This window comes from Natrix helvetica (genome assembly GCF_964273705.1).
Source record: "Natrix helvetica genome assembly, chromosome: 1".
Classification (NCBI taxonomy): Eukaryota; Metazoa; Chordata; class Lepidosauria; order Squamata; family Natricidae; genus Natrix; species Natrix helvetica.
In genome coordinates, this window is record NC_138548.1 from 221,112,388 (window position 1) to 221,135,655 (window position 23,268).

The window sequence follows — 23,268 nt, forward strand, 5'->3', positions numbered from 1 at the left end:
GACGGGTCAGGAGGAGGACAGAGACTGAGCAGGGTGCAGCAGGATGGTCTTGAAGCTCACTGCTGCTTGCTGCACCACCCCTCCACCTAAGCCCCTTGTTTTGTATTGTGACTGTGAACTTTATAAGGTTTGCTAGTATAGTCCAGCCCAGGAGGTGGGAACTCAGATTGACTGATTAAAATCCCTTAACTCTTCACTGTCTGACATAAAGGTTTAGGCATAAGCCGGTTCCTAGCTCCTGTAGCTGCTAACAGAGCTTTAACTCCAATAATTTGAACCCTTTCATTTCCAATTTTTCCCTTTTCCTTGCTTAGATGATTTACTTCCATTTTCTTCTTAGCAATTATGGTAGTAAGATCCCAAGCAAATGGCTCCATTGGCATTCATTGGGAAGTAGGGGAGGTGGTTTGGATTCCTCTTCACAATCCACAACAGTGGTTTGGAGGGCACTAGTAGGGCACTTGCATGTCCTTCCCAATGCAGAGGTTCATGAGAGGGAAACAAGCTAATTTCCAACATTTGCAAGCAGCCAGAGGTTTTGACTACTTGTGACATGTCATTTTTGGATCATGTGTGTGATTGCCAGGGAAGTGTCCGCTGCGGTCATTGGATATTGTCTCTAGTTTTTTCCATTGCTGAATTGAAGAGCTCTCAACTAATTCACGAGTTGTCAGAAAACTATACTGGTATGGAATTTGCTATTTTGATGGATGATCACTGCGGTACTATATCTCTGTTGCCTCTGAGTGCATCTCCACCGCCACCTAAGTGTGTCCAGAAGGTAGTGAACATACTTCTTTGTATGTTGCCGCTGTCTCATTATCAGCCCACTGTTATGGGAGCCTGAAGATAACTTTAGATGTCCTGGAATACAAGTAGTATTTTCAATGTTATGCCAGCAGAAGGCCTTCCATATGGATAGTCTTAAGAACATGGAGAAAGAGGCTTCAGATGATGTAGTCAGGGTTGATCTGTCAGGTTTGCATTTGGACTTCCTCCTTTCATTGGGACACTGGGTTCTGTACCTGTGGTGTACGGCTGTTTTGGAATCGACCAGAAACCAGGTTTCTGCAGCCAATTTGTGGTTTATATTTTATTGTTGTTCTAATAATTCCGTCAGTTGAAATTGTTGCTTCCTAAACTGAAAAACGATAACCCAAAGCACCTGACAGACGGATATTTCACAGGTACCAACCGTTCCTATGTTTGAAAACCATGTCCATTCATGTTGCATGGGAGATGGACAGAGGGCCTTCCTCTGATTTTCTGTTGTTCTGTGAGGAAGATTGGAACCCAACTTCTGCAACTGTTCTAAGTGCTATGTTTTGAAGACTAGGTTGACTTGTCCACCTGCACACAGTTTGGAAAAAACCCTATTCTCAAAATACAACTCTTTAACTATACTTATCCAGTGTTGCACAACTCTGGTTGATTGCTAGATGGAAGCCAAGATCTCTCTCTTACCACTTAAGATCAGTAGGTTGACAGGTCAATAGAGTAATTATTTTGGGGAAATGTTATGGCATGTATTAAAGAACACCATAGAGTTTAACACTTCCTTTACATATACCCAGTGAACATTATGGCAGTGGTCACAACTAAGCAGCACAAATTATTAATGAAGGATGGTTATGTTGCAGTCAAGAGAGACAACTCTTCCTTGTCAACTAGTAGTCATTAGACCAATAGTTCAACAGTCCTTTGGAAAAACAAATAGGAAAAAAAAGGATTGGGCAGAGTGCTAGATCTTACTCCAGCATATATCCTATACAGTGATTAGGGATTGATGACATTCAGATTTTGGCCAGTGGAGAAACCAATCCCTGCCTATACAGCATTATGCAGTACAATTGTATAGTCAGCAACATGGGAAGGTCCTATTCTGGATGCCCAGTAAGGATGCATTCTGGGGTAGCAAGATTTAAGGTGATAGGGTTTGCTCAAGGTTCCAGAAGAGAAGGAAAGCACTACAGAAACAGATGCCTGGAGATGTTCGTGTCAGTTCTCTGTTACACCAGATATACCTCCAACATCATAGAGAACCAATTTTGTGTAGGGTTAAATGGTTAGAGAAATCAAGGAGACTGTGACTTCTAGTCCTGCCTTAGGCATGAAAGCTGGCTGGGTGACTTTGGGCCAGTCATTCTCTTATAGCCCATCTCACCTCAAAGGGCTGTTGTTGTGGGCGAAATAGGAGGAGGAAGGAGTATTGGGAATCTTCACCACCTTGGGTTATTCATAAAAACAATAAAGGTGGAATAAAAATCTAATAAAGGATAGATTTTGCACACCTTGTGACTGTTCTTGAATAAATGGGGAGCAGGGGAAGAGAAATGTTACATTAAGAAAGTGTTAAGGCTGTCTCACTCATGGGCTGAAGGCAAGATGAAGGCAGCACCACTGGGACTGGGCAGAAAAATAATTGTTGTCAGGTGCACGTTTATGCTAAAGTTAGGTGTGAGTAGGAAAAGACTCGTCTTTCTTAAGATTCTTTATGAAATTGTTTCTGACTAGGACTGGAAACTGAAGGCATGTCAGGTGTTTTATGCTTTTACATTTTCTGTACTCCCCACCCCCCTTTTCCTCCTGTTTTCCTCCATAGGATACAGGGAGGTAAGAGCTGTTCCACTATTTCCAGCCTAGTTTGAGCACAGAACTGTCAACATGTCATTAGCAGTTTTCAAAAATACCAATACATTGCTTTGTTTCGTAGCTCTGAACCATTTCTCTTTATCCCGTTGGACACTTTTCTCCTAGAAGATTGGGTGGGTAGACCTATCATGATCATTGATTAAAATCAGCTCAGACTCGGAATGTTTGTGCTTCTGATATTTTTCCTAGAGTTAGGTACAGGTTTGAATAGGCCCCCTCTCTGACAAAACTCTTTATCTGATTGTTTTGACTGGCTCTGAACACTGGAATCATGTCTGATGTTATATGGTATTCTTGTGTTTGCTGTACAGTATTTTCCCCCCAGCTGTCTTCTAATATTTTTTTCTTTTGAAACAATTCACTCATCAACAATCCCAGAATCTATAGCATCTTTAATATAGGATTGCACAACTGATTTCACAATTTGGTTGAAATGAAATTCCCATAATGTTGGTCATCGCAGTGAGTTGATTGAAGGTGGTAGGAGCTATCAGTACAAACCACATTAGTTTATCTCAGGGATTCCCACAATTCTATCCAATTTATACACTACCTATTTTTCCTCCACGATATAAAATTCCACACACACCCGAGCTTAGAGCTATTTTTAGACTGAGATCTAATTATTTTAGCTCACAGGCTGGGGGATAGCATTATTGAACAACTGTGGAGGATGATAGCTATTAACTGTAAATATTATTGTTATGGTTTAAAATAGAACAAAATAAACTGGCACTCACTAGATGCGATGGGATGGGATAGAATAGGATATCACTCACAATAGTCAAGATATAACAATGGTTCTAATGGTCAAGATATAATTATGGTTCCTGAGTATTAGTTTGGTGACTAAGGCTTACTTTAGTTGTAGGCAATTGCTGCTAATGCTATCCTGATAGCTGATGCCGTTGGAATAAGCAACCATAAGGAACTGTTGAGAAGGCTCTACTATATTTCAGCCTTCCCAAACCTACTGTATTGAATTTCAACGCCCTACCATATCACCAATAATTCCTGCCAACAAAATATGTTACAGATAAGCAGCTCTTTGTATTCTATACTCCATCCTCCTCCCTGCACTTCAGCTATTATGTTGAATGATATCACAGATCTCTCTGTGAACAACAAAAAAAAGCCATCTTCTGCCATAAGGCAAGGTAAAGCAAGGCTACATGAGTCTCTGTCACTTGGCTGAATGTCTCTTCTTCAACCCCAGAGTGGTATTATCTACATGGTTTTTCAATGGAAAAGAAGAAGAAGAAACCCAACATGGAAGCCCTGCCAAAGGTAATCTTAAACCCACAAAAGTTACAGATAAGAAAAATATTGTCTGGATCCCTGTAACATTTCTGAATGAGGCAGGGTAATTGTATAATTTAAAAAAATCTTAAGAGGAAGCACCAGGATGTATCAGGAAATATCTTGGCAGAATTGATTCTGCCCATCCGGACAAGGTATCGAGAGAGTCTTTTGCAGGTCCTTTCTTCTCCCAAGGTACACAGAGTACGGTCCAGGGGACAGGCCTCCAGAGGGATGCCCCCCCCTTTTATGGAATATTCTCCTCCTGGAGGTCCAGATGACCCCTACCCTGCTTAAACAAGCTAAAACAATTCTAATCCATGTTATATTCACCCTTAGATCATTAGTGTAATTCTATGGGCTTCTGTAATGTTTAGTTTTTGGATAGTTTATTATAATAGTTTATTATTGGTTTTTTATTATTCCTCTTGACCTTGTTATACCCTGCTCACAATCCACTGGGATTGAGGCCAGCTATAAAAATAAATAAATGAATGAATAAGCAAATCAAGCTAAACTGAGAGAACACCCAAGGTAGAAATACATCTGTGGAGGTGGGGTCTTATGGGTTAACTGCTCAGTGGAAGGGATGAGGATAAAACCAGCAGGGCCCTCTGTGCTTCAAAAGAGGCCTCTCTGGAATATTTGTCACCGTAGCATTTTGAAGCAGCTATTTAATCAGAACTGTTCAACAGGCTCTAATTCTCTTTCTGCTGTAGGGGATTTATCCGCCTGCTCTGGGATTGGGCAAGTTGAGGAAAAACTGCCAAGTCGGAAAGAAGCAAGGACAATGGGATATGCTGGGCTCAGCATTTGACCAGGGCCAGCATGTTTGAAGGACACAGGAGAGGAGAATCAGCATATGCATGCTCAATCACAGTCTCGTATTTTATTGCACATCAGGTTAGGGGTGGGTGTGAGTGTGTTGGCTTAGGCCTCTTGTCAAACTCCATCCATGTGGCAAAGAGAAACACGCTGCTTTTCCTGAAATGTTTGCTCATGAGGGTTCTCAGGCTTCCAGAATCTGTTCTGGCTTTGACTGGAACTCTGGTTCCGCTAAGTTGAATTTTGGAAGAAGAAGAAAAAAAAGTCCACATAACATTCTGAAGGGAAGAATTTGGAATCTAGACACCGGTCCTGAATACTTGCGTATTCGCAATCTAATTTAGGAGCAAAGGAGTAATATTGTGGCTGGTTGTCAAGCAATTGGAAATTAGAAATTCTTGACCATCTAAAAAGTCTGCAAAGATTCTCAATCATCCAGGTCATGGCTGCCCCAGAGGTGCTTTTTCAGGTGGCAACTGGACTTTCTGGTTTTGTCTTTTGAAGGCATTTCGCTTCAAAATGTCTTCAAAAGGAAAAACAGAGTCCAATTGCCTCCTGAAAAAGCACCTTTGGGTCTTGACAATCTACTTTTAATTGCCCATAGATACACCAGTCCACCCTATAGTACCAGACGGTAGTATAATACAGATGAGACACAGATTTGGAGAAGAGCTTTTGTCCAAGGTCATGCCATAAAATAAAAAAAAGCAGAGTTTGGAACAGAAAGCAGGAGGCCTCATTTCCAGTCCTTTCTCTCAGATTATTATATCTGTCCTCAGAACAGAAACTGGAACAATCTTTTTTTTTCTTAGATCTTCTGTAGATCTATCTCACTAAATCATGGGATCAGCAATTTTTTTTCGGGGGGGAAGGCAATGCCCCATAGGTCTACCCATTTCTAGGGCATATCGTGAGCACCCCCATAAAACCTCTGCCATCACAGGATTGATCAAGGACAAAATACTCAGTGGAACATTTATTAGGCCTCCCCAAACCGGTAGGCGCTTCTACCACACCTTACTTAATTTTAATTTATTTTAAATGTATTGTTTCTTTTTTAAAAAAAATCGGTTTGGTCTTTTTGGAAATGGGTTTAATCTTTTTTTAAAACTTTTGTGATGTCTGTTTCTAATGTTGTACGCCGCCCTGAGTCCTTTTGGAGAAGGGCGGCATATAAATCCAAATAAACCTAAACCTAAACCTACTTGTATCCCTTTTTCTTGCAGGCAAATGTACTTCCAAACGAAGCACTGGGCTCTTAAGCAGCAACCATTTTTAGTCTCTAAGAATACTTCTGAGATCTTTGTGGGATTTACATGAACTTTCCATTTACGTGTGTTTTAAATTAAGTGTATCTAAAATCAGCCAGGTGATTGGAGACTGATGGTGGCAAAGGAGGGGTCTCCAACTATAATGAAGCTAATGAATCAGAAATCTGGTATGGTCAGGATGGCAGTGCTGTGCTTTAAGAGCACCAACTTCAAAACACTTAATGCCAATACAGATATAAATATATATGAAGCTGCATAAGGTGGAAGGAAGCTGGAAGCTGAACAGAGGCTTTACAAGAAGACAAAGAGATGGGGAATTGCTGTAGCTTTCTACTCAGTGCCATGTTCTTCCTTGTCAGGTGATTTAGCCTGAGGAGCAGCAGAAAGTGAAGACCGAGACATGCTGGCTGCCTCCACAATCTCAATGTCGTGACAGGTGAGGCAGGCAACAAGCTTTTCCCGTGAAGCGCTGTCAGCAAAGAAGAATTCATAGGATACTCCAGCCAGAACAGCACCCAGAATAGGGCCGAGCCAATACACCTGGAAAGTGGGAATGAGAGATTGCGTGAGAGCCATGATGTGGTTTCTGAAGCACTATATATATCAGCCCTTGGAAGGGTGGGAGAAGATCACATAAGAGCCAACAGATTGGCAAGAACGTGGTCGTAAAGAATCCTAGCAAGGCTCAAGCAACACAGTGGTAAGCATAAGGGAAGACTAGCAGAGAGAGAGAGAGAGAGAGAAAAGCAGGGACACCCATATTGGAGGGGGAAAATACCTAACACTGGCTGGAACCAGTAAAGATGGGAGTGTAAGGTAAACCTAAATACTATTTTAAACAATGGAAATATGTGTCTTTATTCTCCAGCAACTTCTGGGTAGCCTTATATTAATACCTTGAAAATTAAATTTAGCGACAGAAAAAATACTTTAAAAGTTCCAAATTATAGATTTAAACGCTGCATATAATCATCCATTCAAGGTCGTCCTAAATCGGAACTTCCAGAAAGTTATCTGACAAGAAAAAAGAGTTTCTCTTGGGTAGGCAATCCATAGACAACTACTAAAGTTAATAATAATAATAATAATAATAAACTTTAATTTATAGACCGCACCCTTTCCTAAACAGGACTCGGGGCGGGTTGACCCCACTCCCTCCAGGGCACCCAAGAGATGGAAAATCTCAGGCTATTCTTCTCCTTAGGAATAAGCCATTCCTCTCCATTGCAGTGACCACTTACCCAATGATGTTCCCAGAATCCTGTGATGACAGCTGGACCCAAAGATCGGGCTGGATTCATACTGCCTCCAGAGAAGGTACCCTAGGAAATATAAGTTTGATACAAGCTGCAATGGGGCTTCAGTTCCTCTCTTGGAGGATTATTCTATGAAGTTTTTCCTGTTTTTTTTTTAAAAAGGTCGTCTTTCTAGCTGTTGCTGGAGCATTGGCTGAGCTTCAGAACTATTCTTGACCGGAACCAATTTGGGATAGTGGTGAAGGTGATAGCCTAGGAAAGAGGAGACTATGAGTTCTAATTCCACCTTTGACATGAAGACCAGCTGTGTGACTTCAGGCCATTCACTCTCAGGCTAACCCAGTGGTTCTCAACCTTCCTAATGTCGCAACCCTTTAATACAGTTCCTCATGTGGTGACCCCCAACCATAAAAATTTTTTTGTTGCTACTCTATAACTGTACTTTTGCTACTGTTATGAACCGTAATGTAGCTATTGATATTGGAAGACTGCTATCATATCACCCTTAAGTCCTTCTTTTCATTCAACCAGACATACCCAGTTCCTGCAACTGTTCTTCATATGTTTGAGCTTCCAGTCCCCTAATCCTCTTGGTTGCTCTTCTTTGCACTGTTTCTAGACTAGAGTCTCCACATCTTTTTTATAGAGGCAGCCAACATCTTGCCTTCTCCTAAATTTTGGGTCTGAAAAGAATCACATCCTGGAGGCTGGACAACCTCGGCTGTTGTACAATCGTACATACACATACACAGAGACACACAGTGGCTTTATTCCCACAGCCTCCTTAACTAAGTTGCCTGCAGCTGCATTCACAAACTTGCTTACCCTGCCTGGATGGATCTTCAACCTGGTTTGGGGTTGTTTGCAGGAGTGCTCTTAACCTTGGTGGTGGTGGTAAGTTTAACCTTAATTTATTGGGCAAACGTTGTGCATTGTTTATTTTTAATTTTTTAAAAAGTTTTTTATTTTCTCTTTTAATTTCATTCACAAATATACACTCTTATGATTACCATTAATTATATCATTATCATTAATCATTTATCGTTATTTTCTTACAAATATATCGAATAAAGTTTGGGTCACTTTCTTGCCACCCCATTTTATTTTGCAGCAACCTTGCTCCTTCTATCTTCCCTACCTCCCTTCTCTGCCTTCTTCTTTCCTCTTCTCCTTCCTCCCTTCTTCTTCCCCTCTCTTTCCTCCCCTCCTCCTCTTCTCCTCCTTCTTACCCTCTCTCCTACTCTTACTTCCCCTCCTTTGCTTCCTCTGCTTTACCCTTTCTTCCTTTCCCTCCTCCTTCCTCCCTTCTTCTTCCCCTCTTTCCTCCCCTCCTCCTCTCTTCTCCTCCCTCTTACCCTCTCTCCTACTCTTGATTTCCCCTCCTTTACTCCCTCTGCTTTATCCTTTCTTCCTTTCCCTTCTCATCTTTCCTCCTTTCCGTTGTTGCCCTTGCTTATTTACTTTCTCTGATGGGTTCTCAGGGTGGCATTTCAGGAAACCCAACTTTATATTTTCATATATATCATTTTCTCTGTTACATTTTATTTCTAATAATAATTCCACTTGCATCGTTTTTTAAATTGGTATCTTGCATTGCATTTTTTTTTTGCTCTTTTCCTTTGTGCATGGTTTATGGTACTTTTAGCAAGCAGGTTTTCATTGTGTGAATAGGGCCAATTTGGGCTTGGCTCTTGATGACAGGTCTGGTTGTGGATTTAGATATAGTTAAAAGTACCTGACAGCAGCATGGAAAACAAAGCCGCATGCACGCCCCGTACAATTACAGCCCGGAGCAGGACCTAAGCCCCTTCCTCCCTCGCAGGAACACTTTCCCTCCATTACGAAGTCTCCGAGGCTAATTGTACGGGGTGTGCGTGCGCACCTGTTTTTTACAGCGTGGAGCCGCGGCGACGCTCTGCGCGGCCATTCCGGAGCCCACCTGCGGGGATTTCAAGGAACGCGAGGTGGAGTCTAAACTTTAGAGTTGCGCTGGTCTCAGCGACCCCTGTGAAATGGTCGTTCGACCCCAAAAGGGATCGCATCCCACAGGTTGAGAACCGCTGGGCTAAGCCATCTCACAGAGTTGTTCTGGAGGAAATAGGAGGTAAGAATATGTGGCATGTTCTCTGCCTTGTTATATGCAAGAAAGGTGGAATAAAATAACAATAGCAACAAAATCAATATTCCAGAAAGGATCAACAAACAGTTCAGTAAAGAGGATAACCTTGCCAGAGAGAGGGAAGAACCAAGACTAAAATGAGGCCAAGGGGAGAGCTACAGTATTTCTTGATCTTTTAGGACTGACTGTATTACGCACTGTAATTTTTAATAGGAGGAAGGAATTTATTAAATACATAGGTAGTAATCGTATTAATGGCATTTTTCAATTAACCTGTAATTACATTTAAACAAGTTTAGGTTTTGCCCTGGGGAAATACATTTCTTTGCTTATGCCAACTATACTTGGAAACTTCACCTCAGGATCAGGTGTGGCGTACAGGGTTCCAAAACACCACACAATTGTATGTAATATGTATACACAGAGAGATATAAGACCCTCAAATTTTATCTGTATTGTATGCATTTCCCCCCAATTTGTGATATTCAATCTGTTGAAATTTTGAGCATTTTTAAGGTATTGGTTTTAGGCTCTGTCCAAGAATGCTATAGAGCAATCCAGCCACAGTTCAGTTCTTTATTTGCTTACACACAATATACAGAATCTTGTCACAGTAACCTTTACTACTATCACTCTGATGGAGATACCCAGGGAGATTTAGGAACTCTCTTCTTCTGTCTCCTATCCAGCTCTGGGCTGTGCTGCCTCTTGTCTTGCCCCAGTCCTTGGACTGGGCTTTCTCCTTCCTTGAGCTTGTTTGAAAGTTCTAGCAGGGGAGTGCAGCTACCGTGTTTCCCCGAAAATAAGACATGCCCTGCTAATAAGCCCAATCGGGCTTTTCAGAGCATGCGCCATAATAAGCCCTCCCCTGAAAATAAGCCCTCCCCCCAAATATTTAAGCGCATGTGCAACCGGTCCCCGCCATTAACACTGTACCACCTACCAGTACAGCTTCCGGGGCAAAAAGAGGGCTCGCCGCAAAAACAGCGGCAGACCAGCAATGTGATCACCCCCTCCAGCCTGTTCCTTCTCGTGCAAAAAAACACCGCCCACCCCAATGGCAAAGGCAGCCTGCCTGGTTCCCTTCCTCGCGTTCCTCGCCATTGTGCTCAGGGAAGCGGCTAGTGAAAAAAAATATTCATGAGTTCAATCAAACATCTTGAAATCGTGAGAAGGTTTTTTTTTTTTACCAGGGGCTTCCCTGAATACAATGGCGAGGAATGCAACGAAGCTGGAAAGATAAGAGGCGCGCCTCGCGGCCCAATACCGCCCACTTTGCCCCAATGGTAAAGATAGCCTGCCTGGTTCCCTTCCCCACCGTCCCTTTAACGAGGGGTGACAGGTGGGGGGGGAGAAGCGAGGCGCGCCTCCTACCTTTCCAGCTCCGTCGCGTTCCTCGCCCTTTCGCCCATTGAATCCCCTTGTAAAAAAAACCTCATGAATTCAACTCGCGGGATTTTTTTTACAAGGGGATTCAATGAGCGAAAGGGCGAAGAACGCGATGGAGCTGTCAGTCTCTGGTAGCGCTAGGATACGCGTCTCGCTTCTCCCACACACACACTCCACCCCTCACTAAAGGGACCGCGGGGAAGGGAACCAGGCAGGCTGCCTTTACCATTGGGGTGAGGTGGGCGATGTCGGGCCGCGAGGCACGCCTCTTACCTTTCCAGCTTCATCGCGTTCCTCGCCCTTTCGCCCATTGAATCCCCTTGTAAAAAAAAAACCATTAGTTCAACTCGCGAGGTTTTTTTACCCTCGTGAAAGTCGCAAGCTGGCGTACGCCACGCGGCCATAAACGGGTGGGCAGCGGCGGAGGCTAGCTTTTGTGAGGGAAGGCCTGAAGGCTTTCCCTCACGAAAGCCGCGAGCTGGTGTACGCCATGCAGCCAAAAGCCTCCCACCCCCTCTCTCTAGCCTCTTTAACCGACAACCCTTGTCCCACGTACGCCACATGGCCAAAAGTGGGTGGGTGGCGGCAGGCTAGCTTTCGCGAGGGAAGGCCTGAAGGCCTTCAGGCCTTCCCTCACGAAAGCCGTGAGCTGGCGTACGCTGTGTGGCCGAAAGCAGGTGGGTGATGGCGGTGAGGCTACCTCAGATAAGCAACCAAGCGTGAGGAGGGGCGGCGGAAGGCTAGCTTACGCCAGCTCACGGCTTTCACGAGGGAAGGACTTCCAGGCCTTGCCTCACAAAAGCCGCAAGCTGGCATACGCCGCGTGGCCGAAAGCGGGTGGGTAGCAGCGGCGGCAGCAGGCTAGCTTTTATGGTTTTCGCTAGATAAGGCTTTTAGGCCTTCCCTCGCGAAAGCCGCAAGCTGGCGTACGCCATGATGCCGAAAGCGGGTGGGCAGCGGTGGTGGCAGCAGCAGGCTAGCTTTCATGGCTTTCGCTAGCTTTCAGGCCTTTCCTCTCAAAAGCCGCGAGCTGGCGTACGCCATGTAGACATAAATGGGTGGACGGTGGCGGCGGCAGGCTAGCTTTCGTGGCTTTCCCTCATGAAAGCCACGAGCTGGTGTACGCAGTGCAACCAAAAGCCCCCCGCCCCCCTCTCCAGCCTCGCCTGGCCGGCTAAGCCTGCCAGGCGGCGTGCCTAGCTAACCGACAACCCTTATCCCTCCAGTCCGGTAAGTTTACCTGTGCTGCTGCCTCGTTGCCTGCCTGCTCCCTGCTGCATCCATTGCATCGGAGAGCTGCTGATTCTGCCTGCTGGTAAGTGACCCGGGTTTTTTTTTCTTTTATTCTTTTAATGTTTTTTAAAAGAATATTTTATTTATTGTGCATAGAATTTTTTTAAATCGTTTTACTTAAAAGTATTGAGTATAGAATATTTTAAAATGGTTTACAGAATGGGATCTAGAACTTCCCCAAAAAGCTTCCCTCCTTTGAATGGGGCTGCCACCAGGCGCCACTTGGATCACATGTCCGCCTGCCAATGGCGGAGCCAGAGTAGACAGCGGGATGTGACCGTAATAACCAATGCCCTGGATGTGAATTTGGCCAGGGGGGGAATCCTTCAAGGGTGAACTTCTAGGGTAAATCCCTTCCCCTGATGCTGCAATGGGAGCACAGTCTGCCATTCTCAGTAATTACACCGAAGTGAAATAATGGGGAGATACAGGGCAAACCTGCAAGAAACCCAGCGATCAAAATGGAAGCTCCGCAAGCCCGAAAGGGAATAGCGAGGGGAGGATGGCGCACCAAGCCTCCAAGCGCAGATAGAGGGGCTCGAGAATGGTGTACCGAACTCACGGCCCTTGGAACTAGGCAGTAATCTAGAACAGGCTAGCCTGAGCGATCAGGCTAAAGCGACTGGGCATGCACGCCCTCCCCTGGAGGGAAAAACCCTGGCTGCGGTTCTTGACGGCGGAGCGGACTAACCAGCACGCCCGCTAAACTCGCAGACCTTACAGATGAACCTAAAAACGGAAAGAAATCAGTACACCTATGATCTGCTGAGAAAATCCAAAGGAAAACCTCCTTAAAGTTGCAGGAGAAATGTGGATACGTCTCTTAAGGCAGACTGAATTGAAAAACTGACGAACCGAGTGAAAGAGGGAAGCGTGGCCAAGTTTATTCAATTCAGTCTCTAGGCAACCAGACCGAAATTAACCCATTCCTTTGGATTCTCTAAGCAGCGCACTGGAGAATTGGAATTTTTGTGGTTCTAGCCTGTAATGGTCTGTGGGAATGACCTTGGGAGACAGGAGGAAGACTGGATAATTATCATGTAACGGGGTTTTTTTTTTAAGGAGAGGGAATACTTTGAGTGTTGCAAGATTCTGTTAATATAACCTTACAATAAAGAAAGAGCTAGTACTTCTGGTTACTCTTCTTGTCTGGACTATCTCACCAGGCTAACATAGACTAACACAGTGGGAGATGAACATTTTTTTTTATTACAGTTAAAGGCCAGCCACTTAAGATCGCTTCCTAAAATATCCAGATAATAAAGCAGCATTCAGTATAACACATAGGAATGTAAAAATCAATAGGGAATGATATGCTACAGTTGCTGAGAGAGATGGATTACGGTTTTGTCACTGACAGTTCATTATCTGTTGCTGCGCAAAGCTGCTATGCAAAAGTTTACAACCGTAGAAGTAGCAGGAGGCTGCATGTCCCTGGGTAGTTTAATGGGCAAAATAGGTTTACTGTTTAGATCTCTATAAAATTTACAATATAGCAAGACATGCTCAACTGGTTTGACCAGCCATGAAGGGCAGATGTGCTCCTGGTAGGGGTTCCTATTAAAGCTGCCTTCCAGCTGCGTGGATGAAAGTAAGTTAAATTAAGCCTGAGAAAAAGCTCTGTGATAGGCATTTTCAAGGTGGCAAGATACCGCATTGGGTAGGCTGCAGATTCAGATTTAGAATACTAAAAACACTCAACAATCTAATACCTACAGAAGGAGGTTCAATTCATTTTGTTACTTTGCCTTCCAGGACTTTCTCTTTAAGAATCACTCCAGTTTTGTTACTGTCCACGGACAGCAAACAAAACAAAACAAAACCTGTGGATAAAAGCTGTAATTGCACTTTTTACAAAGGGATCCACTAACAGAGGATGAGCTCCACTGAACAAAAATGAAGCTGCAGACCAGGATTAAAGATCACCAGCCGAACACGAGCATCTAACTTAGTTAACCTTAATTAAAATCCACCTTAATTAAAATTTGCTACAGGAAACCTATTTTGGGGGTGGGTGGGTCTGGAGCTATGGTACCATGAAATTGGGTGCACTTTGGAGCACTTATTTGCCAGGGCTCTTACCGCAGCCAGAGCTCCTGCTATCACAGAGAAACCAATAGCCAAGATCCCAACAGGCTCCCCTAGTTCATGCCTCCGGTGATCTTCTACAGCAAAGATGGTGAGAGCCAGTTGGAAAGTGGAAAACAGCTCCATCCCCAGAGCCTGTCCAGCATTCCCCTCACTGCTGACCTAAAAGGAAGAAGGGAAAGAAGGAAGGGTTCAAAGTGTAGGCGGAGGGTTTTTTTTGCAAGTCATTCAAGGGCTTGACATATTAACCTGTGTAAGTTTTTACTGCCCCGTAATATATTCTGCAGTCCAAATGTTAACTGTTGAAACTATGCATAGGCCACTTGGATGCAAGACTGCTTGGGGTATACATCCTAGAAGAAAGCAGTGGCAAGCTATTTTCACACTGTTGCTAAGAAATCTATGAATTCGGCAGAAATCAGAGTTTACGAGTCCCTTTGGGGAGAGGGGGCGGTCTATAAATTTAATAAAATTAAAAATTAAATTAAATTTCAAAACAGTTCATCTGCAATATTTTTAAACAGGTTAGACTAAAGAGACCTTACAATTTAAAATTTTTATTGTATTTTTATTTATTTTTTATTATTAAAAGATTAATATTTTTTTAACTTTTGTTATATTAACAGAACTGGTGTAATCAAAACAATTCCGATATTAACTGATGAGATATAAAATGAATAGGCGGGCACAGTTAATGTTTGATGTGAAGGCTCTAAATGACAATCAAAAACAATATGGGGAAAATGTAATTAAACTCATACAAATATGTTTGCTCCTTATTTGGTCGTTATAACAGGACAGCTAATGATTTATTCTTTGCTATGCTTGAAAACACGCAATGCCCATCTTAGATTAAGACTAAAACATAACCTTTATAAATCGTGCATATTCATAGGAAATAAGTATCTTTATTATTTTTTTCTGGGCGTCTTTCAGTGGGGGTTCAGTGGCTCACCTGGGCTTGTCAGCTGCAAAAGCTGGCAGCCAAGTTTCAAGATAGGTGCATAGGATGTACCTGAGTGCCACGTGGCAGGGTGAGCACCCATCTTCAGTCCAGCTCCCGACAACAATTCGAAAGCATGCAAATGTGAGTAGAGGGAAAGGCAAAGGGAGAAATCCATATAGATAATTGTAGTAGATTGTATTTCTGTCAGGCTTTTGCCCAGCAGGCTAAACTGGAGCCATTGAAAGGTAAAAAGGTAAAGGAGTCCCTGCGGATTTTACTGTGCTAGTTATTGCTGATTATAAGGGGCGGTGCTCATCTCTGCTTCAAATAAATAATAATAAATAAATAAATATTTATTTCTTAGCCGCACCCTCTCCCGAAGGACTCGGGGCGGCGTACAGTGAAACATATGAAATAAATATGGACAAAACAAACATATAACAGAGACATATACCGAGACATAAACAAGGAGGAGGTCGGCTGATAAATAAAACAATTAAAATACAGTATTTAAAAACCCCTAGATAATTAAATATAATTAAAATACCCAGTAAAAGCCCGTCAGGAGCGATATGGTTAGATCAAAGTTGAGCCAGGCCAGCTACTTGGAATAGGTGGGTCTTAAGCTTAATACGAAAGGAGCGGAGGTCAGAGGTATTCCTAATATCCGGAGGGAGGTCATTCCACAGGGCTGGGCCCGCCACAGAGAAGGCTCTACTCCTAGGCGCCGCCCCCCGACACTGTCTTGTGGACGGCACCTGGAGGAGGCCCTCTCTGTGCGAGCGGATTGGTCGCAGGGATCTATGGGGCAGAATACGATCCCGCAAGTAACTAGGTCCTGAGCCATGGAGCGCTTTAAAGATTATTATCAAAACCTTGAAATGCACCCGATAGACCACAGGAAGCCAGTGCAGCTCGCGCAGGAATGGTAACCTTTTTCAGCGATGGTAACCTTTTTCCCATCAAGTGCCAAAAGCAGGGAGAGCACAGTGGGGTCATGCGCGGGCATGCCCACACCCATAATGCTATGTGTGCAAACTCCCGCCCTCCCCCCCACTTTTGGCCTGCAATGGACCCCTTTTTCAGCCTTCCCAGGCTCCAGAGGCTTTCTAGGAGCCTGGGGAAGACGAAAACAGCCTCCACCCCCCACCCCGGATCACTGGGACCACTGTCTTACAGTAAGGGAGATCATTGGGAAGAGAAAGAAAGAGAAGTAACTAGCTTACCTTTGTAACCAATTGCCCAATGGCTGAGCTGGGTAACATGAGATAAAAAAAGCCTGATGCTACGATGGCACCCAGACACTGGGCTAGAATATAGGTTGAGGCATGCAGAGCATCCAGTTTACGAGTGCACAGGAAGGCCATAGTGAGTGCGGGGTTGACTTGGGCACCACTGATCTTACCAAAGCAGTGTGCCAAACTGATAGCTACCAGTCCTGCAGCAAGAGCTGGTTGGAGGGAAGAAGGCAGCACATCTTTAGGACCAGCGGGGGATGAGGCACCCAGCACTATCCAGACAAAGATAAGGGTGCCTGTGGCTTCTGCCAATAGGCTACACCAGAACTGACGGCTCTGCAGTTCCTGGAGAGGAAGGAACAAGGAGAAAGTTAAGACACAACTTGACAAAAAAGATTTGATATGTTGTTGAGATATTCCACTAAAACAACCCAATTCAGCCAGAAATACAGTGAGATACATTGCTACCAATCAGAATACCTGTGGTCAAACAGATTCAGAGATTTTTAAAGAAAAGATTGTGATTTCTGTCTCATATGAAGATTTGGTCCAGCAAGGTAGGTGCCCTCTGGATCCTGTCCACTAAAGAAAGACATCCTGACAGGACCTCAAGAGATGCGTCTATTCTACATAATTCCTACCCTCTGGAATGAGCTCTCTTCAGAGATTCACGAGGCTCTCACCCTTACATCATATGGCAAATCTCTAAGGACCTGGTTATTATCCCAGACTTTGATGATAGGATGATTATGGACCTTCTTTTTGCGTTCTTCTGTTTCATTGATATAGATTGTTTTTGTTTTGTTTTGGTATCATGCTCTTCTGGCTGGTTGTATTTTTATATATATATATTGGTTTTATAGTTGTAAACTGTACAGGTTGTCAGGGAGTGGGCAGACTGATAAATAAAATAAAATAAATAGATAGATAGATAAATAAATGGATAACAATCCAATGATTATTAGAAGAGACCTTGGAAATCTTCTAGTCCAATCCACTGCTTAAGCATCAAGCATCATATCTAACATTAACAGAGGAATGTTATATTATCTATCAATGGCACCTGCTCTCAATTGTCACCAATCCAATCTTTCAAAGGAAGCATTCGCTACAGAAACCCTGATGGAGAATCAGAACACCTCTTTGCTGTTCTAATTTTGTGTATCAAAATAAGTAAACCCTCTAAAAACAAATATTTCCCCAGCTTAGTGGCCACCATCCAATGATCATCCTTTTGAAGAAGCCAATTGTATTACAGAAAGCTGCAAAATCTTTAAAATGGCCAGATGCAACACCAAAAGAGTAGGACCTCCAGAATTAGTCTCTTCTCCAACGTGGTCTCTTCCAAATATGTTGGAATTACTACTCCCCAAAATTCCAAACAGCAGGGTCAATAACTAAGCTCGTGGGGGAACTGAGGCACTAGGTTGGAAAAATCTGTGGTAAATCAATGGCAATTGGCCTAGGGCAGTGCTCAGGAACCTGTCCTGTTTCTGTTTCAGATGTAATTTTACTAGTTGTGGTCCTAAACCCTAGCCTTGGTGCTACACTTTCAAAATAATCCAGGATTGTGCTTCATGCAATTTCTAATATATATAGCCTCATCTCTTGCTATCTTCCTTGAGTTGTTGCTCCCTTCTGGTAGCAGAATTTTTAACAGACCAGGGAAGTATTTTTTATACTCCAACCAGATCTACAGAGTGGGCCTCTCTGACATAGTTGGCACAACTCCAGGCTTTTCTCTTGAAGCAATCCCACCTAATCTTTTGAGGTACAGCTCCCATCAATCTTGAGCAATATGACAAATAGTCATCAATGGCTGGTCTCAGCCCAACTCATCTCATAGGATTTTCGTGGAGAAAATAGAAGGAGGCAGTTGGTTTGGGTATGTTTGCTGCCTTCAGTTGTTTGTAAAAGTAATAAAGGTGGGATATCAATAAATAAAATAATAAAAAGTAATGTAGTCTAAAATATCTGGAGGGCAATAAATCAAAGTTCTTTTTTTGAACAATGAAGACAGATTCCATTTTCAGTTCAACTAAGTCTCAATTCTAGAAATATCAGGAGAAGAATCTTCCAGTCCATTGGTTTGCCAATCATAGCCCAGATTCTATAGCTAATCTATAATATAATCCGGTGTATGTCAAACCAGTGTTATAGAAAGAAGGCGGGAAGAATTAGATTGTATAATTAACTTATTGTCCACCTAATTGTACGGACGTGTTTGTATATATATTGTTTTCTAAAAAAAAATCCACCACCCTAGAGAATAAATTCCATACTTGTTCTTGGAAAACATATTTGCTGTTACTTCTTTTAATACCTTTGTAATTGGCTCAGCACATTAAAAAAGAACAAAACAAAATGAAAATTTGAAATAGCTAGTTAGTGTAGAAATATTCCGATTAATAAAACTAAGCCATCCATTTTTAAAATGTGTGTCAACTTTTTAAAATTCAGCTTAATTGAATTTAAATTCTAAATAATGGGAAAGATTGTGCTTGAAGGCAGGGAGAAAAAATACAGGAAGAAGGATAGAACCTGCTAGGATGAAAAGGACTGTCACTAGAAAGAATTCAGAAAAATAGTGAGTAGATTTATGAACAAATACATTTTTATAGAAAAAAGCCAGGTGGGCCAAAAGATAAAATGAGATTTGTCCAATTTGTTTGCTGAGAAATATTCAATCTGTCTATGTGGTTACCAGGAATCAAGGTAAACTTGACGGAGTCTTCGTCATTACAGTATCTCAACATTTAAAGAGGGATCTCCTTACCTCCCTGATGCCCATGGTGTCCTCCTTCCAAGTCTGATCTGAGCGAAAGAAAGTGCATTCTAATGGTTGACCAAACACTGTCCTCTTCCCACATTACCTGCGTTCTCGTCCTTCCTTGTTATCAGCTAACCTCTAAAAGGTGAAGCAGGAAAGAAAAAAAGAAAGTTCTCAAGCAGCAATCCGGTGATCAGAAGGACTTAATACTGGAGTTTCTGAGATACCCAAGACATTCCAATAACCTGTTTCTCTTTGATAGGTATCATCAACTTACTCTATGCTCTTGATGCAGCTCCACCAATCAATAACCTACAATTAGCCTCATCTCTTCCCCTTCCAGCTTCTGGAGTAAAAGAGAGAAATCACTTGGGACAAAAATGTTAGAAATAATAAAGTAAACAAACAAACAAACAAAAAGCAAGCTGCCTGTATGTGTGAGTAATGAGTTTCTGGCACATCTCAATAGTAAAAGTGTCAAGGCAACGGGCTCTTTGAACTTCATCAGGAAGTCATCTGAAGGGGGTTGTCAGAGTTACCAGTCTTCCAGCATGGGGTTTATTTTTGTATGATCAAAGGAGGCTGCAATCATATTTCAATGAATTTACATGGAAAATGAGTGTTTTCACTTTATTTAAAAGAGGAAAAATCCTACATTAATCAATTAAATATGCTGCAGGGTTTCCAGCAGTGTTAGCATAAGAAGCATGTCTAACCAAAAATGCACAGTAGGAACTGAGCAAATGTATTTTGGTTTGTTTGTTTGCTTGCTTGTTTGTTTGTTTGTTTGTTTGCATTCAAGTTTAAATATAGCCTATTTTCATCCCCAGAGATTGCAAAAAAAGAAAGTCAAACTGGGAATAATGAAGCAGTCTCAGCTGACACACCTAGAATTCAGAGGTGGGTTGCTCCCGGTTCGCCCTGGATCGGGCGAACTGGTAGTAGTGGCGGCGGGAGGCTCCACCCAGCCACCCAAACACTTCTGTGCATGCACACACGGGAACGCGCCCAAATCGGTAGTAAAAAAATTGGCAACCCATCACTGCTACAATTGCAATATCCTGCCTTGAAATACTCCAGAACCTTCCATATGCATTCATATAGTATCCACTTTCCTCCTGATCTTTTGCAGAAATTGACCACGTAATGCTTTTCCTTGGCAGCATTTTGTTCTCATTTTTATTACATAATTTGAATATTCATGTTTTGGTTCTTGCGCATTCAAGAAGTTCCAAATGTTAACTTGCATCAATGCTTGTTCTGGGCTGCCTTTTATGTAATCAGCCAATGCAAGCTTTTCTTCTCTGACAGTGTCGTTGACTTGATGTAAACCGCTGTCTCCATTTCTGGTGTAATCTATCAATATTGCTATGGGGATGAAGGAAGAGGAAGAGGCTTACGTGTAACCTGTGGGTGACAATCAATAGTGTTCTGTAGTTCTGTTTTTCTGACCTGTCCTTTAACAGGCCCGCCTTGGGAATTGATCTGACTATTGATTGATCCCACTAGGTGTGTAGTTCAGTATCCTGAGTATGGATTTAATCCCATTAACTGAGCACCTCTGTCTAGTGGGTCAGAGCAAACATGATTGTCATATAGGGCCTAGGTACAGATAAATGACATGGTATGTTAATCCCATGCTAGAATCAAAGCATTCATCAGTTTCTCAGAAATTGGACTAATAATAATAGTAAGATATTGTACTGATTTCTTTTAAAAGTGGATAGCTGTTCTTCAATGGTCTAGTGCAGGGGTCTCGTCTGTGGGCTGCGGCCTACTAGTCGGCTGCGAGGTGTTTGCAAGTGGGCCAAGGAAACAGCCGGTTGCGTGAGCAGTAGGCACGCATGCATGCCAATCGCACAAATGGAGCTGTGCGCGCACTTGCTGGCCACTCACCCAGAACCATGCCGTCTCTCCCCCCACCCGTCCAGAAATGTTGGAGAACAGTGGTCTAGTGCGAAGTTAGTTGAGTTTTAAGGTCTCCTTTTGTTGATGGTTGTCACATGAATGGCAGGTCTCATACCTTCTCATTCATACCTCCCCTCTTATTCCAGGTCCTTATCCCAGGCCAATAAGCACATTCTTTCGCTCATAACAAGCAGCTTCAATTTTCATGTGTGACTAATACTTTTTTCCATAGCTCTATTACAAAGTGAAGTTGGAATTATGCATCTATCCACAGAATATAAGATCATCTTATATTATTAGCATTATGCTATCACTAACCTATTTTTATGTTGAGTTCTTTCTTAAACTGAAAACATATTTTTGTCCCTATGGGCATTTGACTTTTATTTATAGGCCAACCTTCCAAAATTATTTTTTCAACCACTCGAAGTTACACATCCTGATCTTCAACCTCTTTATTAATCAATCAATCAATCAATTAATTAATTAATTATTAATTAATTTTTATTAATTAATTAATTTAATTTAATTAATTAAAAAATTAGATAATTTTTTATTAATTAGATTTCTAGACCGCCCCCTCTCCCCAGCTAATCTGTAGCTTTATAGTTTTAATTGGCATTGAATCAGTGGCCTCATCTTTTCCAAAACTAGGCAGGAAGACACAATTCAGTGCATCTTGCAACATAAGGGCGTCTCCTAGACCTAGACCATATCATTTCTCAGTTTATTTCTATAAGTGTGTGCCATCATATCCTACACTCGTTTCAGTGTGCTAAAGGGGGACAGCTGTCATAATTATCTCTGCTCTGTGCTTTGGTTCCAGGGGCCATAATTATTCACAGTCTTGTTGTGTTGCTGACAAGCCTCTGTTTGCCTGTTCATTGTATTGCTTCTGGTAAAGGACAGCATCCAATCCCTTTTGAAATGCATCATAATGTAGGTAGTATTTTAGATCAAGGACATTACAGACCTAAACTCTCCGCTGTAGGTGTGATTGTCCCCACTATATAGTCAGTTTTGTCAGCTGGTATACAGTAGTAAGCTCGCCTTTGATTGCCAAATGGAAAGGGAAATTTGGCAAGAAATTATTTATTCCATAATGCACAATACAATACTCCAATTCTATTGGTAGCATATTCCAACTTGCTTCAAATTGATTTCACTTATGTGGAGTCCTTATTTATCACAGAGGTTTTTATACTATGTTAATAATCAAGACTCTAAGCAATTCATAGCAGCAACATAAAAAGCATTGGAACAATAGTCATGCAAATCATAAGATTTAATAATAATTAAAAATTCTTTTTGTTGTAGCATGTTACTCAGAGTTCTACAGCATATGAGTGGCTTATAAATACTGTAAACAAATACAGGGAGTCCCTGAGTTATGAATAAGGTCTGTTCCTAAGTCTGTCTTTAAGTCAAATTTGATGGTAAGTGGAAACATTTAGCATTAATCAAATGTTTGTCTTAATATTTGTGTTACCATTTTATGGCCATAGAATACTTAATACTTAAGAAATATTTTTGGAACCTTTTAATAACTACTACTTGATAGAAACCCTTTCTGGATCAGCCATTTCTGCAGGAATCAATCTTCTGAATATAGGAGAGGCTCTTCTGAATGTGAATAATTCTTACTTTTGATGAAGTATGTCAAACTTTGTCTAGCAGGCTGCTATAAGATGGGGAAGAGAGTCAAACTGTGGTAACCACAACCATGCAATCAAACATCTTTTTATGTGCATATTAAAAAGGAGTGGGATCATCTTACCTTCTTTAAAACCTTCCTGTTTCCCAATATGGCGGGGAAGAGGGAATGGCCTTGAAGGCAGGAGGAATAGCAGTTATTAAGGCAATAGTCAAGAGCAGATTGAGGCTGGGCCAAATATACATGAGAAAACATCTCAGACAAGCCCCTCCTAAATTCACTTGAAGATAGAGGGAGGGAGGGAGGGAGGGAGGGAGAAGCACATTCAGATGCTGTTACAGTACAATAAAAGTAGCCCTGATCTACATGGCATTGGTTTCTTAATCTGGAGACCTCCCTGCTTCCCCCCCAGCTCCTGCGAAGAGTGTGGCTGCTTCTGTCTTAATTGAAGGAGGAAGGAAATGTACCCCAATATCCAAAGTGCACTATTAGACCTGTCCCCAGAGGAAACCTGTACTTGAGGGCAGCTCAGATTAGGCAGCAACAGGAGCGTTCACCAC

At 42.4% G+C, this 23,268-nt stretch overlaps 1 protein-coding gene across 1 annotated transcript; it reads right to left on the reverse strand.

The window, feature by feature from the left end:
* Positions 1-4,823: 4,823 nt before the first annotated feature.
* On the reverse strand, positions 4,824-19,494 carry LOC309384744 (aquaporin-4-like). The gene is made up of 6 exons (XM_081938488.1): positions 19,424-19,494; positions 19,153-19,284; positions 16,365-16,721; positions 14,187-14,354; positions 7,289-7,369; positions 4,824-6,587 (listed from the first exon to the last, which is right to left on the reverse strand). Exons 2-6 carry the CDS (start codon positions 19,165-19,167, stop codon positions 6,378-6,380), a joined length of 831 nt encoding a protein of 276 aa, XP_081794614.1. The 5' UTR covers positions 19,168-19,284; positions 19,424-19,494; the 3' UTR covers positions 4,824-6,377.
* Between the last annotated feature and the right edge of the window lie 3,774 nt (positions 19,495-23,268).